This window comes from Otolemur garnettii, unplaced genomic scaffold (genome assembly GCF_000181295.1).
Source record: "Otolemur garnettii isolate 467f Iridium unplaced genomic scaffold, OtoGar3 scaffold00005, whole genome shotgun sequence".
NCBI classification, from domain to species: Eukaryota; Metazoa; Chordata; class Mammalia; order Primates; family Galagidae; genus Otolemur; species Otolemur garnettii.
Window position 1 is genome coordinate 1,675,553 of NW_003852400.1, and position 18,151 is coordinate 1,693,703.

The window sequence follows — 18,151 nt, forward strand, 5'->3', positions numbered from 1 at the left end:
CAAAAAAAAAAAAAATTCCGAAACAGAGATGGTTCTTATTTCTATAGCATGTCAAGTGTGCAATCATTTTTTAAGACTTTCAAAGCTGTTAGCTTTTCTAGTCTAAGCAGTTATTCAAATGGATTCTTCAAAGTAGTGTGCCAGGTCCTCCCTGTTTATTAAGGTGAATGTTAATGTCAATATTTATGCTTGCATGTATCTGGAAGTGTGTCTCAGTTCATCATTTCTGCACCAAGGAAAGGACCTGGGCAGAGTGCTTGTACCCAGGTTATGGTAGTCACATGCCCCTCAGACCTGACATACTTAGAAAAAAGGAACAGGTAACACAAACCTAAGGTTTCTGGAGCCAGAGTCTTTGCATGTTAGTGAATGCAACAGTTAGTCATTTTCATCCCCAAATGATGTGCCTGAAGCCACTGGTCAGCAAGAGAGTCTTCCTTGGGGAAACATGGCTTTAGTAGCCACAACAGGGGAATAGAAATTAAATGTTACCATTAACATGACTTTTTTTACCTTTTCCATTTGTGTCAACTTCATTCTTAGGCACCTGTTCATTTTGCTTTGTTTTACAGGTGAACACAAAAAGAATCATACGTAGTGCCTTACTTGTCCCTTACTGGGGTTACCGGTGGCTTGTTGTAATGAAAACCCAGTAATGTACTAGGACCTGCTCTGATTTTTTAAAAAACCCCTATAAATTGTACTCAGATGGGTCTCTGTTCTCTTTTTCCCTTTCCTTTTTAATTTTGTTTTTCTTTCCCTATGCTCTTCTCTCCCTAGGCTCCCTCCCCCACCAACTTATTTGCATTCTGCTCCAGCTGGTTCTTGAGTCACTTTCCTGGAGGCAGCACTTCAAGTCCAATTAGAGTGGCAGCCGCACAGGAGATGGCCAAAACCAGAGTGCTGTAGGAGAGCGGCTTGTTGTTTTGTTTTTCCATCTTAATGATATTCCCTATGAGTCCGGGAAGATGGAAAGTATTGTCCTTTAACCCTTGCTGCTGCAGCTAGTGCATACTTAAAATGCATAGTAGCTAGCGGCCAGGGTGAGCTTCCACCTTCTAAAAACTGCATTGTCCAAAATTTTATTTTGCATTCCTTTTTAAGGCATGTTGCTCAGTAAGCCAAACTCTTCTCAGGGGCCTTTCCTTAAAATAAATGAAACTCATTAGTCGTTAATACTAACTTATACTCAAAGGCCTCTGTTTTCTATTTCTTAAATGTAGAAAAGGCATTTACACAGGCAGCATTTGCTCAGTGTTAAAAATGTATCTTCTAGCCCTGCATTGCCATTTGGTTGCTGCAGGCAGTATGGTACTGAGAAGCAGATTCCTCTTTTACCCCTGTGCAGTGTGCCCCAATTTCCAAACATCTTGCCACTCACCTTGGAGATGGCTCCAGTCCTATGGGTTACGGGCACAGGGAAGATAGGTAGAAGCACTATTATAATTAGTCATATTTATGATCAGTAACTTTGGCAAATATTGTCCAGCTGTTACATCATGATCCCCTCTGTCAATCTGTTTTTTCTTGTTTGGCCGGAGCTGGATTTGAACCCACCACCTCTGGCACATAAGGCCGGCACCCTACCCTTTTGAGCCACAGGCGCTACCCTCAGTCTTTTTTAGATTAGATTTGATTGGGGTAATTTATTTCGTTTGTATTGGTTTCTTGCCACAACTGCAATTATGTTGTTGCGCCTCAGTTTTCAACATGATCCTTGGTTTGAAGTGTTTTTAAAGGGTCAGTCAGAACACTTAAATAGCATTACCCACACCTTAGTGTTCATGATAGACATTAACTAGGGACCAGAAGCCTTATTATGGAAAGTTCTATCATTTATATTCAAAATTAAACAAGACCGTTGAGGCCAGTGGAGTCAAGAATGTACAGATAACTGTGGGTTTGAAAAGTGTTCTTGTGATAAAAGTGCCTGCTCTTCTGGCATAATTGATAGGAAGAGAAAGAGCTCACGAAAGGACCAATAGAATAGGTTTTGGAACGCTGTTTACTTGGTATAGCACAGGAAGGTAATGATGTATTTTAAGGATTTCTTTAAGAATCCTGACTGTTCCCTGTCGGCACTAGTGCAGAAGAAGAGAAAGTGGTTGCAGGGTGCCATCTGGAGGGCTCATGGTGAGGGAAGTACCCAGCATCCAGGCCCCTTAAGAATCTAGGTCATGGGCACAAGGTGGTTTCCTACAGGTAATTAATCCCCTCCTGTGACCACATGGTCTTGGTTTCCATACTAATCACGCAATTCTGAAAGTACCAAGTGTGGTGAGGCAGTAGACTTCTACTGACTGTGAGTCTTTCTGGCCACAGTACCCTCTGAAGTACATGCCCCCCTGCCCCTCAGTTTCCTTCCTTCCTCCAGGGAAAGGATGGCTATTGAACTTGGCATTAAATTATTCAATGGTACTTCTGGCAGTTTGTATTTGATCCTCCAGTGCCCTTTAAGTATACATTTATATCTATTTCATGTTGTGTCTGAAAATATAAATTTAGAAAACAAGATATGAAAATTTTGCTTTTGCTATTGCGTTTTCTTCTCCTGAACATTGTCAGGATAGAAGTGCCCTAGGAGTATCCAGAGATGCCCTGTGGTTAACCAAATGTCTATGTGGATAAAGAGCAGCTATGTAATTAGTTCACCACGCCTGCAGCTGACCACTCATTCCCTCCAAACAGGAGTGTAGAAAGAAGCAGTTGTATGTGCCATTTTTGTACTCATAGCTAATTGCAGAGTCACCTCCTCTAAAAGGAACAGTCCTGCCATTTAAAACATAGCCTTTATTGTTTAATGGAATTCTGGCAGAAGAAAATGATTTTTAATGCCCTAGTGGTCCTTTATAGATGAAAATTATTTTAAACATTTAACATTTTGAAATTGTCTCATGGCATAGAAATCTTTTACATTATCATAGCTTATATAGCCATTTGAGGTCTTATTTTCTCATATAGTAACTTTTTCCTAGCCATTTATTTGTTTTAATATTTAGTCCTGCTCACGTGCAAAGACAGATGATTGATTTTTGAAGACATGAATCCACTAGTATAATTGATTAAAAAATGGACAAAAACATTTTATGAAAAATACATAATTTCAGCATGTAAAAAACTATTATAGTATATATAGAAGGTGCCAAAAAATGTATATACATTTTTAGAAAGGAAAAAGCAATATTAAAACCATAGTACTCAGTATATACCAATAACAAAACAGGAATACAAGTCACATTGAGCACCTCTTGTAATTGCAGAAGTCAACTGTGACTTGAATATTACAAATTTAATACAGTCTTTTTCCTTTCTTAAAGTGTGCATATACATTTTTTGCACCTCTGTATATAGTTAGGTATATGAATGGAATTACCAAATCAAAAACACATGATAGTGACATTTTTCTTGTGTACTCACTGTAAAATAAATGATACATTCTGAAAGAAACCAGAACAACTGCCCAGTGAATCAATGAAACAGGTCCTAAGGAACAGCCCATGACCCACTATTTTTTGCTATTAAGAATATTGGCTCACAACTGTTCTGTTTGCATTATTGGCAAGAATCTTGACTTTTTCTGTCTTAAATTGTTTTCCTTTTTAAAATTTATTCTTCAAATTATTTTAGAGAGTTTTCCTACCATGTAAGTTTTCCCTCTGCGACATGGAGTATCCATACCCTTTGTGTCTTCTGCACACTGAGAGAGAAATTAACCAGGCTACTATTCATCCTCAAAGCTGTCTCAAGGAAGGTGCCCTCCACTTTACTCCTGACACTTAGGTCATACATTTGACATAGTATTTAGCATTTTGCTTAATAATAATAGCTTATAGTTTTATTGAATAATCATATGTGAATAAATAAATTTCCCTTTCTGTATTAAATTTGAGAAATTAGTGAAAGCAAAACACTCTAATTCATTATCTTATCCTAGTATCTAGCTCAGTGCCTGACCATAAGGGAGCCAAAGTGTTTCTCATATGAATGATTGGTTAGGTCTCTGTGGTCTACCCAAAGGAAGGAGATTTTGAACAAGTTTTCATAAGAATGATCAATAGGACAGAAAACCTCATCCATACAGAAATGAGAAAGATACTGTATTACCAGAGAGCAGCCTATTCTCAGTTGTTTTCTAAACTATTCTTTCCAGAGTGCTGTTTTATAGTAAAAATGGAGAAATAGTTTATCATCCAAGTAGCACATATGCAAAAAGTTTGCCTATGCAGTTGGGAAAGAACAGGTAGGCTAATTCATGTCAAGTAGAATTTCTAGTCACAGAAGGAAATAAAAAGAACCAAAACTAATATTTGCTCAATTCTTAAATTGGGGAGCAAATTAATTTATTAGTAATTTAAAAGATGAAAACTTTTAAATTAAACATTGATAATAATTGCTGACATTTAATTAGCACTGATTATATGTCATGCATATAAAGCTTTCTGGAAGTATCTATTTAATTTGCCTCATTCTATTAAGTAGTTTTGATTATCTCCATTTTATTGGTGAAAAGCTTGACACTTTTAGAGGCTGTCCAGGGTCACACAACTAGTAAGTCCAGATCTGGAATTCTGACACAAATGTGCTACTAGAAGCTGCAGAGTTAATACTTTTAAGCACTTGGACCACAGACAAAAACAGTCATCATTTGTATAGATTATGAAATGACCTATAGTGTTTATTTAAAATATAGGCACACAGCTGGGTGCAGTGGCTCATGCCTGTAATCCTAGCACTCTGGAGGCTCAGGCAGGTGGATAGCTTGAGCTCACGGGTTCAAAACCAGCCTGAGCAAAAAGCAAGACCCGGTCTCTGCTAAAAATAGAAAAAATGAGACAAGAGGATCGCTTGAGCCCAAGAGTTCGAGGCTGCTGTGAGCTATGATGCCACAGCACTCTACCCAGGGCAACAGCTTGAGACTTGTCTCAAAAATAAATAAAAATAAAATAAACACACAATTAGTCTTGAAAAACTTACTTTTTTTTATTTTTCAATGGAGAAATGATCTAAACTTTCTCCTGTTATAAAATAAAAAATGTTTTTCTGTTTCATGAAGGACTTGTCTCATCATGGGCCCTTTTAGTAAATAAATCTAGACATCTTCTAACTTTTTACCTTTTAATAAATTCAGTTGGTGTTCTAAACTTGCTTTACAGTCCAGATAATAGTAAACTTACTGCAAGCTCCAACTTTTTTGTGATCTATGCATTTCCCAAGTTCACCTCAGGATTCTGACAGTAAAAGCTACAGATTATCTTTTAATATTTCAGATGGAGCTGGCTGTGGGTCCATTCTGCAGACGAGTTTCCAATTTAGGAAAGTCCTATCGAATGCTGAGGTCATTCAGGTGAGACTTAATTCCTTATTAATATGTTCATATCTTATTTGCAAAATTATTTCATTCTATTTAGGTTGAATTATATAAAATTGCCAGTATTCAAGCATTTTTGACCTACAACAATGGCAATTTCATGATTCATCTTACAAATTATTGTTCTAATCAAAAACCTATTTAGAATTTTATACAATGACTAATAATAAGTTTGTGTGTATGTGTGTATATTTGTGTATTTTTTTTCAAGTTACAATTCAGAAGATTGATTTAGTAGATTATATTCTTCCTAGGGCTTTTGTTCGTTTGTTTTTGTTTTTACTTATCATTCTTTTTGGAGACAGAGACTCTGTTACCCAGGTAGAATGCAGTGTAGCGTCATCATAGCTCAATGCAACCTCAAACTCCTGGACTCAAGTAATCCTCCTGCCTCAGCCTCCCACACCACCTCCCACCCCAAGTAGCTGGAATTACAGGCACTTGCCACTATGCCTGGCTAATTTTTCTATTTTTAGGGAGAGACAGGGCCTCATTCTTGCTCAGACTGGTCTTAAACTCCTGACCTCAAGCAGTCTTCCTCCTCAGCCTCCCAGAGTGCTAGGATTACAGGAATGAGCCTCTGTGCCTAACCATCATTCGGAAAGAAATGTATTGAGTACTAACACCAGGCAATTCATAATTATATAGAAGTCTTTTTCTGAAATTTTCATTTCTTCATTTATCATTTTTAATCCAGTCTTCTTTTGAGAAGGTCTTAAATTATAGTCTAAGATACAGATACAACAAAACTATTTAGTAGAACTAGGCCTATAATCTCAGAACTTTGGGAGGTCTAGTCAGGAGGATTGCTTGAGTTCAGGAGTTCAAGACCAGCCTGGCCAACATAGAGAGACTTCATCTCTACAAAATAAATAAATTAATTAGGGGAGCGCCTGTGGCTGAAGGAGTAGGGCGCCGGCCCCATATACTGAGGGTGGCGGGTTCAAACCTGGCCTTGGCCAAAAAAATAACTGCAAAAGAAAAAAAATAATAATTAATTAAAAAAAAACATTTTGGGCAGCTCTTGGGCTTAGGCGATTCTCACTGAGCTCAGTGAGTAGGGCACTAGCCCCATATACTGAGGGTGGCAGGTTTGAACCCAGCCCCAGTCAAACTGAAACAAAAAAATAGCTGGGCATTGTGGCAGGCACCTGTAGTCCCAGCTACTTGGGAGGCTGAGGCAAGACAATTGCTTAAGCCCAAGAGTTGGAAGTTGCTGTGAGCTGTGATGCCACAGCACTCTACCGAGGGCAACAAAGTGAGACTCTGTCTCAAAAAAAATAAAAAATAATTTTAAAAAAAACCATTTTTTAAAGCCCCACCCTTGAATGGAATAATAAAAAACAGTGAATTCAGTGATGAAATACAGGGAATGACTATAAATATCATAGAAAATTTAACCTAATGCAATTGAGCACAACATTTTGGATTGGGCTTCTTAGGAACCCATTGAGAAAGAAGAACAATGAGTTAATTTATATTCATGATCTGAGACTATACCAGTTTAACAGAGAGAAAAGTCCTTTTCAATGTTGAATGTTTAGATTTTAGAAAGCTGCATGCGTGGACTCGAATACCTTACCTTTATAGAAAAACCTTCAAAGACAGTTATGCCCTCAGATATTATGGATAGTTTATATCAAGGTGCTTTGTTTCTATAGTTTATTCAGATTAGTTTTTTTTTTTTAGTTTTTTGTTTGTTTGTTTGTTTATTCAGATTTTAAGAAACATGGAATAACTTAATGACCAGGGTCTTCAATAGCAGATTTATAGATGATAAGGACATGATCATATGGCTGTTTCCACACATTGTACATCATGTGCAACACATTGTACATCATGGCATACATAGGCATACATAGGAAACACATTCAAAAAGGCAGCCAACTCTGAGGACTGTGGAAATCAACATAACACATAATTAAACTATCTGAGGGCATAACTTTGAAGGTTTTTCTATATAAGGTAGTAGAGTCCAGGCATGCAGCTTTCTAAAAACCAGCTTAGTACTGGAAACTAGAGTAGTCAATAAGCAATCTGTCATTTAAATGACCACTTTGCTCTCTTAGGTCAGTCAGTTGAGGTGAAATATAAAAATCCAGTATTATTGATTGAGAGGGGAACCCTATACTTTACTTTGCCCATTTGTAATTAACACAGGCACTTAAAAAAAAATACAATCCAAGAGTTTGAATTGTATTTTCTCCCAAATAAAGGATCACCACCCATTATACAGAGGTGAGTCTCTGGAAAGCGTAAAGTAAGACCACAGGTGTCACAGGTGTTTTCAGATACCTTCTTTGGATCAGGTCAAGTTTTTTTTAAAGTATTCAAATATTTTTTTGAAGCTGTATAGTTCTATACTACCAAACATGGGCAAGTTGAAAAATGATGAGGTCCTAGGGTTACCAAGCCATGGTCATCTGTCTAAACCATACTAGTAACCTTAATGAAACTTCTGTATGGTCATTTATTCTGAGTAAGATGGTAATACAGCAATCCCAGCTGGGTCATATAATGTTGCCCTGGCTAACTGAGTTAGTTAATGTACTGGAGGATATTAACCATCTAGGTATGAAAAAAGCTGTGATTTGGAAGTACCATATTAAGATTAGACTGTTATTTTTTATTATCCCAAGTCCCATGTTTAGTTGTTTATTGCATGTGAATGTGTAAAATAGTGCTTATCTTCTGTTTACTAAGGCAGGATGGCCTTTAAGCATTTTTTTTTTTTTGAGACAGAGTCTCCTTATGTCACCCTCGGTAGAGTGCTGTGGAGTCACAGTTCACAGCAACTTCAAACTCTTGGGCTTAAAACGATTCTCTTGCTTTGTCCTCCCAAGTAGCTGGGACTATAGGTGCCTGCCACAATGCCTGGCTATTTTTTTTTTTAATTACAGTTGTCATTGTTGTTTAGCAGGCCCAGGCAGGTTTGAACCCCCCTACCTCTGTGTATGTGGTAGGCGCCCTAACCACTGAACATGGGCGCCAAGCTGCCTTTAAGCATTTTTAAAGTTATGTCATGGTATTGAGATTAAAGTTGTGAGGAGGAATTTCACCTAAGGCCACATCTGTTTTAAGACATTCGAGATGGGAATTTTCTGTCAACCCTCCTCATTTTCTTATGACACCTTCTAGTACCTATATATGGTATAAAACATTAATGATTCATCAGTATATAATTTTTAAAATCTTACTTTTTTTATATCTAGCTTCTCTTGGAGTAATGGGTTTCAAACTTTTGACCATGATTCATAGTAAGAAGCCAACTTATGCTTGCATATAGACATTCAGACACACTCAAACCTATGTATATACATTTGTACCTCCATGTGTGTTCATGAAACAGTCATTACCCTTCATGTGATAGTCTCTGCCATTTCTGTTTCATTTGATTATTTTAACTCACTAAATTCTTTTCATGACCCACTACTGGTTTGTATCTAACAATTTCTCAGTTTTCTCAAAGGGCTTTAACTCTTAAATGTTGTCGCTTTAGTGGCAGGGAGAAGAGTGTTTTCCTTTATAAAAACAATAAAGAACATACCTTTTTTTCTGGTACCCCGTACCTTCCTCCTGAAGATGATCTCTTGCCTCCCAAGGTCTTAGGCACATAAGAATAATTGTATCTTGCCTAGGGAATACCGTCCATAACTCCAATTAACTGGAAAACTCCCAGCAGAGATTTGTATATACCAGTATATTCCTATTCAGTATATTGAATCTACAGAAATATACCAAATTGATCTTAGTACTTACTCAGTTGTTTAATGGGGCCAAGAAAACTATTTTATAAAGAATGAGATTAACTGGATGAAGAAATGAAGTGGAAGGAGGTAGTATATTATGGAGTTCAAATCCGGCCTTGGTCTATGAAGAATATTTTCAGTCCCATTGCTAGAGAGGAAGAAAAACATGAGCTTCTGTCGCCACTTCTGCCTTGCACCATTGTTGCGAAAGCCTCCAGCCCTGCCAGCTTCTTTGTAGTTGTCAAATGAAGAGAATTGACTTGGGGGAATTTACTCATGTGCAGGGTCCTACCAGATGCCTGCCTAGAGAGGAGTAAATCAGCATAGAGCAATCTTGATTCTAATACCTTAATTATAGGCCTTCTATTTGCCTACCCTCAAAAACTTGCTAGAGATCTGTTTCCTCTCCAAAATTAGTCCTGAACAGCTACGATGGAGTACTCCTATTAATATTGCATTTCTTCCATCTGTGCGGGCTGTGTCAGGCAATAGTCATTGACCAGTGACCGTGTATGTATTAGACCTTGGCTCTCATTCATGGGTCTCTTCAGCAGAGGTTCTGAATCATACCAAAACCAACCGAATGGCAGTCAGCAGGGGATTGGCTAAATAAAATATTCCACATTCATAGAATCCGATAGATGTAGCCATTAACAATTATGACATTAGTTCATATCTAGTAAAACGAAAAATACTCCCTAATGCATCAGTAAATAAATAAATGGGCTGCTGAGCTGTATATATGGTATGACTCCTACTATTTTTTTAAATAACGGTCTTTGTATGTATGTATGAAAAAGAAAAGCCAGAAAGAAAGAACATTAAAATATTATCTTTGGATAATAGGACTATTACTAGTGGTTTTTCTTTGAGTTTTCAATATTTTTCAAATTTTCTATCTCAGTTCTATTTTTGTAGTCACTAAGTTTGATGAGAAGTATTTTTAAATCCCTCTTGCATTATTTTTCCCAGTTAAAAATAACAATAAAGCTAAAAAGTGTTGTAACATGTACTAAAACATTACCCAAAAATTGGGGGGTGACAAGAAAAACGGGCAGGGAAAGGGCAGAAACCTGGCAGGTCGTACCAGCCACAGAAGGCTTCAGTCTGAGCCATAGGCAGCGACTATGGGGAGGCTGACAAGCGCCATGTAAGGGCCTTATCGTAAGGGAGGGCAGCACCAGCCAGAGAGCCTCCATTCCAGACCCCCACTCTGCACACATGCACACTCGCCCTGCCCCTCCCAAAGCAAGTCTTCCCTTCCCCCATCACCCAGCCTTCTGCCGCAGGGCACTTTCTTCCTGGCAGTAATATTAGTGGACTATTTATGTGAGATGGCAAGTGTCTTGCATACATTTACATTTTACTGTCTACATTAGAGTTTCTCAAGCAGCAGGGATTGTTTCATACCCCAGACAGAATGCTGCCTCAGAAAGCAGCTGACATTAGTGCTTTGCCCCTGGGTGGTTTGTATTTCTGCACAAGACACATGTGTCAAAACTGTCCAGACCCCATCTTTGTTCATCTCTCTGCGGCATGACATTATCCCCTAAGTAGTGTTTGCAAGGCTGTTACCTTTGCTCCTCCTGGCCAGAACTGAAAGCTCTGACCCTTGACGTTGTCACTGCAGATCTTTATTAGGCAAAGGACAGAAAATGGACAAATGCCCTTCACCAGCTCAGGGACACCGATCTCATCACCTTTGCTCCTGAGGGGACAGTTCGTCCCTGATGGTATCCACAGCCTGCTGTGCTGGAAGTTTCATCACATGTAGGCCTAATGAAAAAGCAGAGAAGGCTGTCAGGGGATAAGGGACTCTGTCCTGACGGGTCTGGTAGCAGGAGGAATTCTGGAAGAAGGAAACCATCAGTTACTACAATGTTGTGTTTACGTCAGCTGTTTTAAATTGCAGGAATAGAGGGTTTTCCAGGTTTACAATTCGTATTAGTGATCACTTACTGTGAAATTCCAAACCTCTGTGGCTGAGTGTTCAAGTAGAACTGAATGAAGATGCCTGCAGCTTCCATTTTTAGCACGTTCAACATTAAGACTCCCAAATGTGCTATGTCTTTTCTTTCCACTTGTGAATTTGGGGTCCTTAATCAATCCCCTGAAATAGCTGTTCCTGGGATTTCTGGATTCTTAATTCCAGGTTTCTGATTTCAGCATTGTAGCCAAAAGGCAGCCACTGTCTCGGATTGGTTTGGTTTGTTGTTTGCTACTACTTTGGCTGGGCTAGGAGCACCCAGGTAATGTGAAGGGGCAAATGTTTAGTTTATCATCACTTTCAGTTTATCATCACTTTCATTGTTTCTAGCAGCTGTTGCTTGATAATTTATCATATGCTAACCCTGTACTGAGTATTTCACTTATACTTTCTCATTCAGCCCTCACAGCACTTGTAAGCTTGGTATGATGCCTGTGAGGCAGCTGTATTCCAAGAGGGTTAAGCCACCAGGGCCACACAGCTGCAAAGTAGGAGATCCCAGAGCCACACTGAAGACCTAGGGCTGCCCGATGCCAAAGCTTATGCTTGTAACCACTATGCGCCACATCTTACTCCAGAAGTTTTTGGTTTTCTTATTCTGACTGGTTCTGAAATGGCATGTGAATGCTTATATGTATCATCCAGGAAAATGTCAGAAAATTTTAAAGACAATTTCAACTCCTCACTTTGGTGGTGACCCCTGACTGCTAATATGCCTCATTTCACTGTCTTCTGCCTTATATAGGCTCCCAGACAGTGCACCAGGATCATTCAGCCAAATGCACACTTGTATTCATAGAGAATGTCTACCTGAAACCACTGCCTTCTTTCCTACCTACTTTACTGGGATGCAGTCTTAGACTCTAAGAAAAGAAATTTTCTTGTCTCTTAACTGTTTCACCCCAAATCATCAGCCTCTTGCTTCATTCTCTCCTGGAGCAAACACAACCCCACAGGAGGCTCAGGCCTCTAAAAAACCTCCAGAGAGGGCCTCACCTCCTGCAGGCCTCCAGCACTCCTCTCTTCCCTGCAAGACCCTCGTATCCTATGCAGGGAGGATGGCACAGATGCCCCGTCACAAACAGCACCATGTTTCTGTCCCCCACCCTTTTATTTCTTTGCTGGTTCCAGATCTTAGTATAACACTTGGTAGTCTTGCTGCTTTCCCAGGCCCTTCATCAAGTGGAGGTTAGAAATAGGGTGGAGGCAGGTGGCATGGAAGGAGGTCATGCCCCTATCTGTCTCGGGCCACCACTGGTGTTGGGTGTGGACCAGGAGCAGCAGGACTTTTATCTTACTTCATGATTGGCCTTAACAGGCTGTCAGAAGACTGACAGCTGCACAGCTAGGAGTCATTGAAATGTGGATCTCCCAACTAGAATTAAATTTTTTCTAACAGGACCTAATACTTAGGTCCTTAATACTACCTTCTGGTTGTAAAGTTTAACCTTAAAAGTGCTGCTATGTCTAGAATTTATCCTCTTAAGAATGATATTGTGGCATTTGAGGTATCTGCATTTTATAACACCTTCATTAATTTCTTTTTGTTCCATCCTTCAGATGTTGATTTGTTTTTTTAACTTGCTAGTGTTTAAAATTCCACCTGGAATCAGGCAGAAGGGAGGGCTCAAGATGTGTTCTTTCAGCCTCTTACAGCAAGCACCAGAAATGAAATGTCTGCGTCTGATGTTTTCATGTAATTATGTCAGTTGATACATAATACAGAATCAAATCTAGTTGTGCTTTTCACGGCAATCCTGTTAGTGGCTAGTATGGAAGATTTGGTCTTGTCAAAGAATAGCTGCTATGACTCAGAGCTCCAAAGGGACAGGTGATTGACAAAAGATCAGTTTTTCGTTTGGGGTTTTTGTTTTTTTTTTTTTTTGAGACAGAGCCTCAAGCTTTCCCCCTAGGTAGAGTGCTGTGGAGTCATAGCTCATGGCAACCTCCAACTTCCAGCAGTCCTCATGCCTCAATTTTTCCATTTTTAGTAGAGACAGGGTCTCACTCTTGCTCAGGCTGGTCTTGAACTCCTGAGCTGAAGCAATCCACCCTCTCAGCCTCCCAGAGTGCTAGGAATTTCCATGTGAGCCACCTCGCCCAGCCTAAAAGGTCGCATGTTAAAATGGCTGGTTTTTCCCAGGCCTGCCTGGTTCACCCACAAATCTCAGCCAGCAGCATTGGTGTGACCTGCCTGTGTGCGCAGATTGTTCCTCTCCTCATCTTGTCCCTCCTCCTTGTCTTTCTGCCCTTCTCTTTCCTTCCTTGGAGCATTTACAGTTTACATCAGGAATACATTGGAGGAAATTAATGAAAAACACAAACCTTCAAACCATAATAGTAACTTAATTGTCGTAGATAAGTTTCCAATGTGGCTTTAAACTTCATGAAACCAAAGATAAAAAAGAAACAGAACCCGCTGTCTCATTTTCATTGTCAGAAGGACAGAAATACACCTAAGAGAAAGCTGAACATTTTTAGCGCCTGATTCTAAGGTACTTCATACAGGGAGACTAAGAAATAAGGTGGACTGAAATTCTTAGTAGCAGAGGTAGTATATGATTCCATATGGCTGCTCTTCAATAACAAACATTGTCACACAAGACTGACAACCCCCCCCCCCAAGTCTTCTCACGTCAGAAACTATGGCTCAAGGTGAATGCTCCTATATTGCTTGCCATGAGCACAGAGTGGGCTTTGCTGGGGAAAGGGAAAACTCCCAGAACCAGTGTAGCCCTGAACATGGGACAGCAGGAGAGAACTGAAGGCATGAGTCCCTTGTGCACTTTGCATCCCTCAGAGCTGCCTTTGAGGGCCCGGGCACACCAGCCCGCAGCCTCAGTGGAGGGACCTCTCCTCCCCACTGCTGCTTTCCGCTGTTTCAGCTGTTTCAGCTCAAACTTGAGAACAGCCTTGTCACTGAGCAGTAAGCAGTCTGGTTGGCATCATAAGCTGAATCTGGAGCCCCAGAAAGCTGTCTGGGAACTTCAGCAACTGAGTATCTAGGGACCTGGGGCTGTGAGATGTTTCATCTTCTCCTACCAGGGAAAAGAAATCAACAGTTTGGCTCCGCCCTCATAGCTCAATCCTTAGGGCCCTGGCCACATACACCCAGGCAGGCGGGTTCGAACTCGGCCTTCAGCCCCGGCCTGCTAAACAACAATGACAACTACAACAAAAAATAGCTGGCATTGTGGCAGGTGCCTGTAGTCTGAACTACTTGGGAGGCTAAGGCAAGAGAATCGCTTAAGCCCAAAAGTTAGAGGTTGCTGTGAGCTGTGATGCCAAGGTACTCTATGGAGGGCAACATAGTGAAACACTGTCTCACAAAAAAAAAGGAAAGAAAGAAAAAGAAATCAACAGTTTATGGGAAGTGGAGCTTGGACACAGCCTTGTCCGCATTCTAACCCAGACTCAGCTTCCAAAGACCTTCAAGACAGTACCACTAGTTGCCCCAAAGGAACTAAAGGTCACTCTAGGTACAAATAATTCCAAGAGAGACTGTGATGATATGCATCAAGTTCGTAAGCAAGTACAGGGTCCACTTTGACCCAAAGATAGAATTTGGAGCGCCTACAGAGGTAATAATAGCCTTCGAGTGCTACCCTATAAATGTTAATTTTCTCAAATGGGTTCTTCTGTAGGAATTGTTGATGGTTTGAAATTGAGCATTCTCTAGAGGTCTTTATTTCTAGCTGTGAATCAGTATATCTGTTCTAAGAACAGGATGAGTAATTACTATAATGGATATCCTAGAAAATACAGTGTCAGAGAAATAAGAGCCAGACTGCCTGGGTTTGAGTCCTTGCTTTGCCACGTCTAGCTGTTATTTGGTCGCTCTGTGCCTCAGTTTACCCATCTGTGAAATAGGAATGTAATAACACTTAACTCATACTATTTGAAAGAATAAATGAGAAATAAATATATACAGTTTGTTTGCTATATATATTTGTTAGAAACAAAGTGATGTTTTATATATGTATACAGTGTGGGCTGATTAAATCAAATCAACATATCCATCACCTAAGTGCTTATTTTCTGTGGTGAGAACATTTGAAATCTCTTAGCAGTTTTGAAGTTTATAAGGCACAGTCACCATGCTGTGCTGTAGTTCTCAAACGTCTTACTCCTCCTAATAATAACCTTGTACTCTTTGACCAGCACTTGCCCATCTCTCCCACTCCCAGCCTCTGGTGACCTCCATTCTGTGATCTCCCTCAAGAGTTCTATTGTTTAAGATTCTACAAATAAGTGAAATCATATGGTGTTTGTCCTTCTGTGCTTGGCTTATTTCACGGAACATGATGTCCTCCAGGTTTATCCATGTTGTCTCAAATGACAGAATTTCCTTTTTGAAGGTTGAATACTATTTCATTGTGTATGTAGATAATACATTTTCCTTATCCATTCATCCTTGGATAGACACTTAAGTTGATTCCATAACTTGGTTGTAAATAATGCTGCAGTGAACATGAGAGTGCAGATACCTTTGTTTTGTAAAATACTAACTTTTGTGTGTGTGTGTGTGTGTGTTTCAAGTCCTTAGGATATATACTTAGAAGAGTGGGATTACCGAGTTAGGTGGTAATTCTATTTTTGTTTTTCCGAGGAACTGCCATATGTTTTCCAAAATGGCTGCATTTATTTACATTCTCACCAACAGTGTACGAAGGTACCCTCTTCTTCACATCCTTACCAACACTTGTTATCTTTTATCTTTTTAGTAATAGCTGTTATCTTTTATCTTTTTAGTAATAGCTGTTCTGATAAGTGTGAGGTAATACCTCATTGTGCTTTCAGTTTTGCAAACTAAAATAAAATCTTAAGACCTCCCTCCTTCCAAGTGACCCCCTCTTGGCCAAGGGGATCCCTAAAACTGAGTTACTAGCTTTGAGAAAGAAGATCAGAGATGGATACCTCGTCATGCCTCCTTCCCTTCTTAGAGATGCCTTTTGCCTCTTAACAGGCCTAAGTGTCTCTGATTAATAGACCCTTTAATTTAAGCATTCCTTTTCACGACTCCTAGTCTTTTAGACAGAGCCTGACTCTTTCAGCCAATTGTCAGCTAAAAAATCTTTAAACCCACCTATAACCTATAAGCCCCCTCCCTCCAGATTTCCCACCTTTTGGGGCCAAACCAGTGTATGTTTTCCACGTATTGATTTATGACCTCACCTGTAATTTCTGTCTCCCCAAAATGTATAAAACCAAACTATAACCCCACCACCGTGTGAATCCACTTGCTTGATGCTTTGGGGGTGTGACTTGGAGTCATGGACATCAAATTTGGCTCAGAATCAAACCTCCTTAAATTATTTTGCAGACCATAACTTCTTTTCTGTCAACAATTTTCATTTCCCTATTGATTGTAGATGCTGAGCATTGTTTTATATATCTGTAGGCCATTTATATGTCTTTTTGCCCATTTTTAAACCAAGTTATGTGTTTTCCTACTATTGAGTTTTTACGTTCCTTATGTATTTTAGATGTTAACCCATATTAGATGTGTGACTTGCAAATGTTTTCTCCTAATCCAAGGATTGTCTTTTTATTCTAATTATTTCCTTTGCTTTGCAGAAGCTTTCAAGTGTAATGTAATCTCAATTGCCTGTTTTCGCTTTTGTGGTTCCAGCTTTTGGGAATGCAAAAAGTCATCGCCCAGACCAATGTCACGGAGCTTTTCCCCTATGTTTTCTTCTAGTATCTTTGAAGTTTCAAGTTTTACATTTAAGTCTTTAATCCATTCTAAGGTGATTTTTGTATATAGTGTGACTTAAGGATCTAATTTTATACTTCTACATGTGGGTATACAGTTTTCTCAATGCCCTTTATTGATTTGTATAGATATTATGACATGAGGATCCAATTTTATACTTTTACATGTAGATATCCAGTTTTCCCAATGCCCTTTATTGAAGAGACTGTCCTTTCCCATTGTGTGTTCTTGACACTTTGGTCAAAAATTAACTGGCCATAAATATGTGGGTTCGTTTCTGGGCTCTCTGTTCTTGAACACAAACTCCTGCCCTCAAACAGTCCTCTAACCTTGACCTTACAGAGTGCTGGGATTACAGACATGAGCTACCTTGCCCAACCTATGTTCTGTTTCATTGATTAGTATATCTTTTATAATGCCACTACCATACTGTTTGAATTATTATTACTTTGTAATATAGTTTGAAATCAAGGTAGCACGAATACAGAATATCTTTCCATTTGATTATGTCTTTGTATCTTTCATGAATATTTTATAGTTTTCAGTGTATAGATCTTTTACTGCTTTGATTAAATTTATTCCTTAGTTGTTTGTTTGTTTGTTTGTTTGGTAGCTATTGTAAATTGTATTGCCTTCTTGATTTCTTAGATTGTTTGTATTGTATAGAAATGCTACAGGGTTTTGTGTGTTGATTTTTGTATCCTGTGATTTTTTTTTTTTTTACTGTTTTTATTCATTAGTTCTAACAGTCTTTTGGTGGATTTTTTTGATGTATAAGATAATGCTATTTACAAACAGAGACAATTATAATTCTCATAGTTCTTGTTAGAATGAAGGGGCACTTTAGGCTTCAGGACATAAAAAATCTCTCTGACCTTCTCCTGCCCTCCTTTCACCTGCAGGACTCATAATCTGATTGTGAGTCAAAAGACCTTCATTCCAGAGAGGGTCCCACCTCATACCCTGGAGGGAGGGAATGCTGTGCAGTAAGGCCAGGAAGTGCCTGAACAGACAGGTCTTGCTGGGTTTAGATCAGCGGTTCTCAACCTGTGGGTCGTGACCCCTTTTTAACAATGAAAATACGTTGCAGCATTAGGAAGGTTGAGAACCACTGGTTTAGATCATGTACTTTTTGTCTAATCACATTTTTGTGTGGTTGTCAATCACATCTATGTAACGAAGCCTCCATAAAAACTGAAGAGGACCGGGATCTGAGAGCTGCTGGAGAGCTGAACATATCCTGGAAGGTGGTGGACCGGGTAGAGCCCTGTGCCCCTTTCCATATACCTCACCATATGCCTGTCTTCATCTATACTCTTTGTAATATGCTT

General features: G+C 39.4%; 1 protein-coding gene across 1 annotated transcript in view; it reads left to right on the plus strand.

Moving 5' to 3' along the window:
* Positions 1 to 18,151, plus strand: part of COG5 (component of oligomeric golgi complex 5) — a 313,042-nt gene that overhangs the window by 278,823 nt on the left and 16,068 nt on the right. Inside the window, exon 19 of the mRNA XM_012812313.2 lies at positions 5,268 to 5,344. Within this exon, the coding sequence (XP_012667767.1) occupies positions 5,268 to 5,344 (77 nt within the window). The remainder of the gene's footprint in view (positions 1 to 5,267; positions 5,345 to 18,151) is intronic.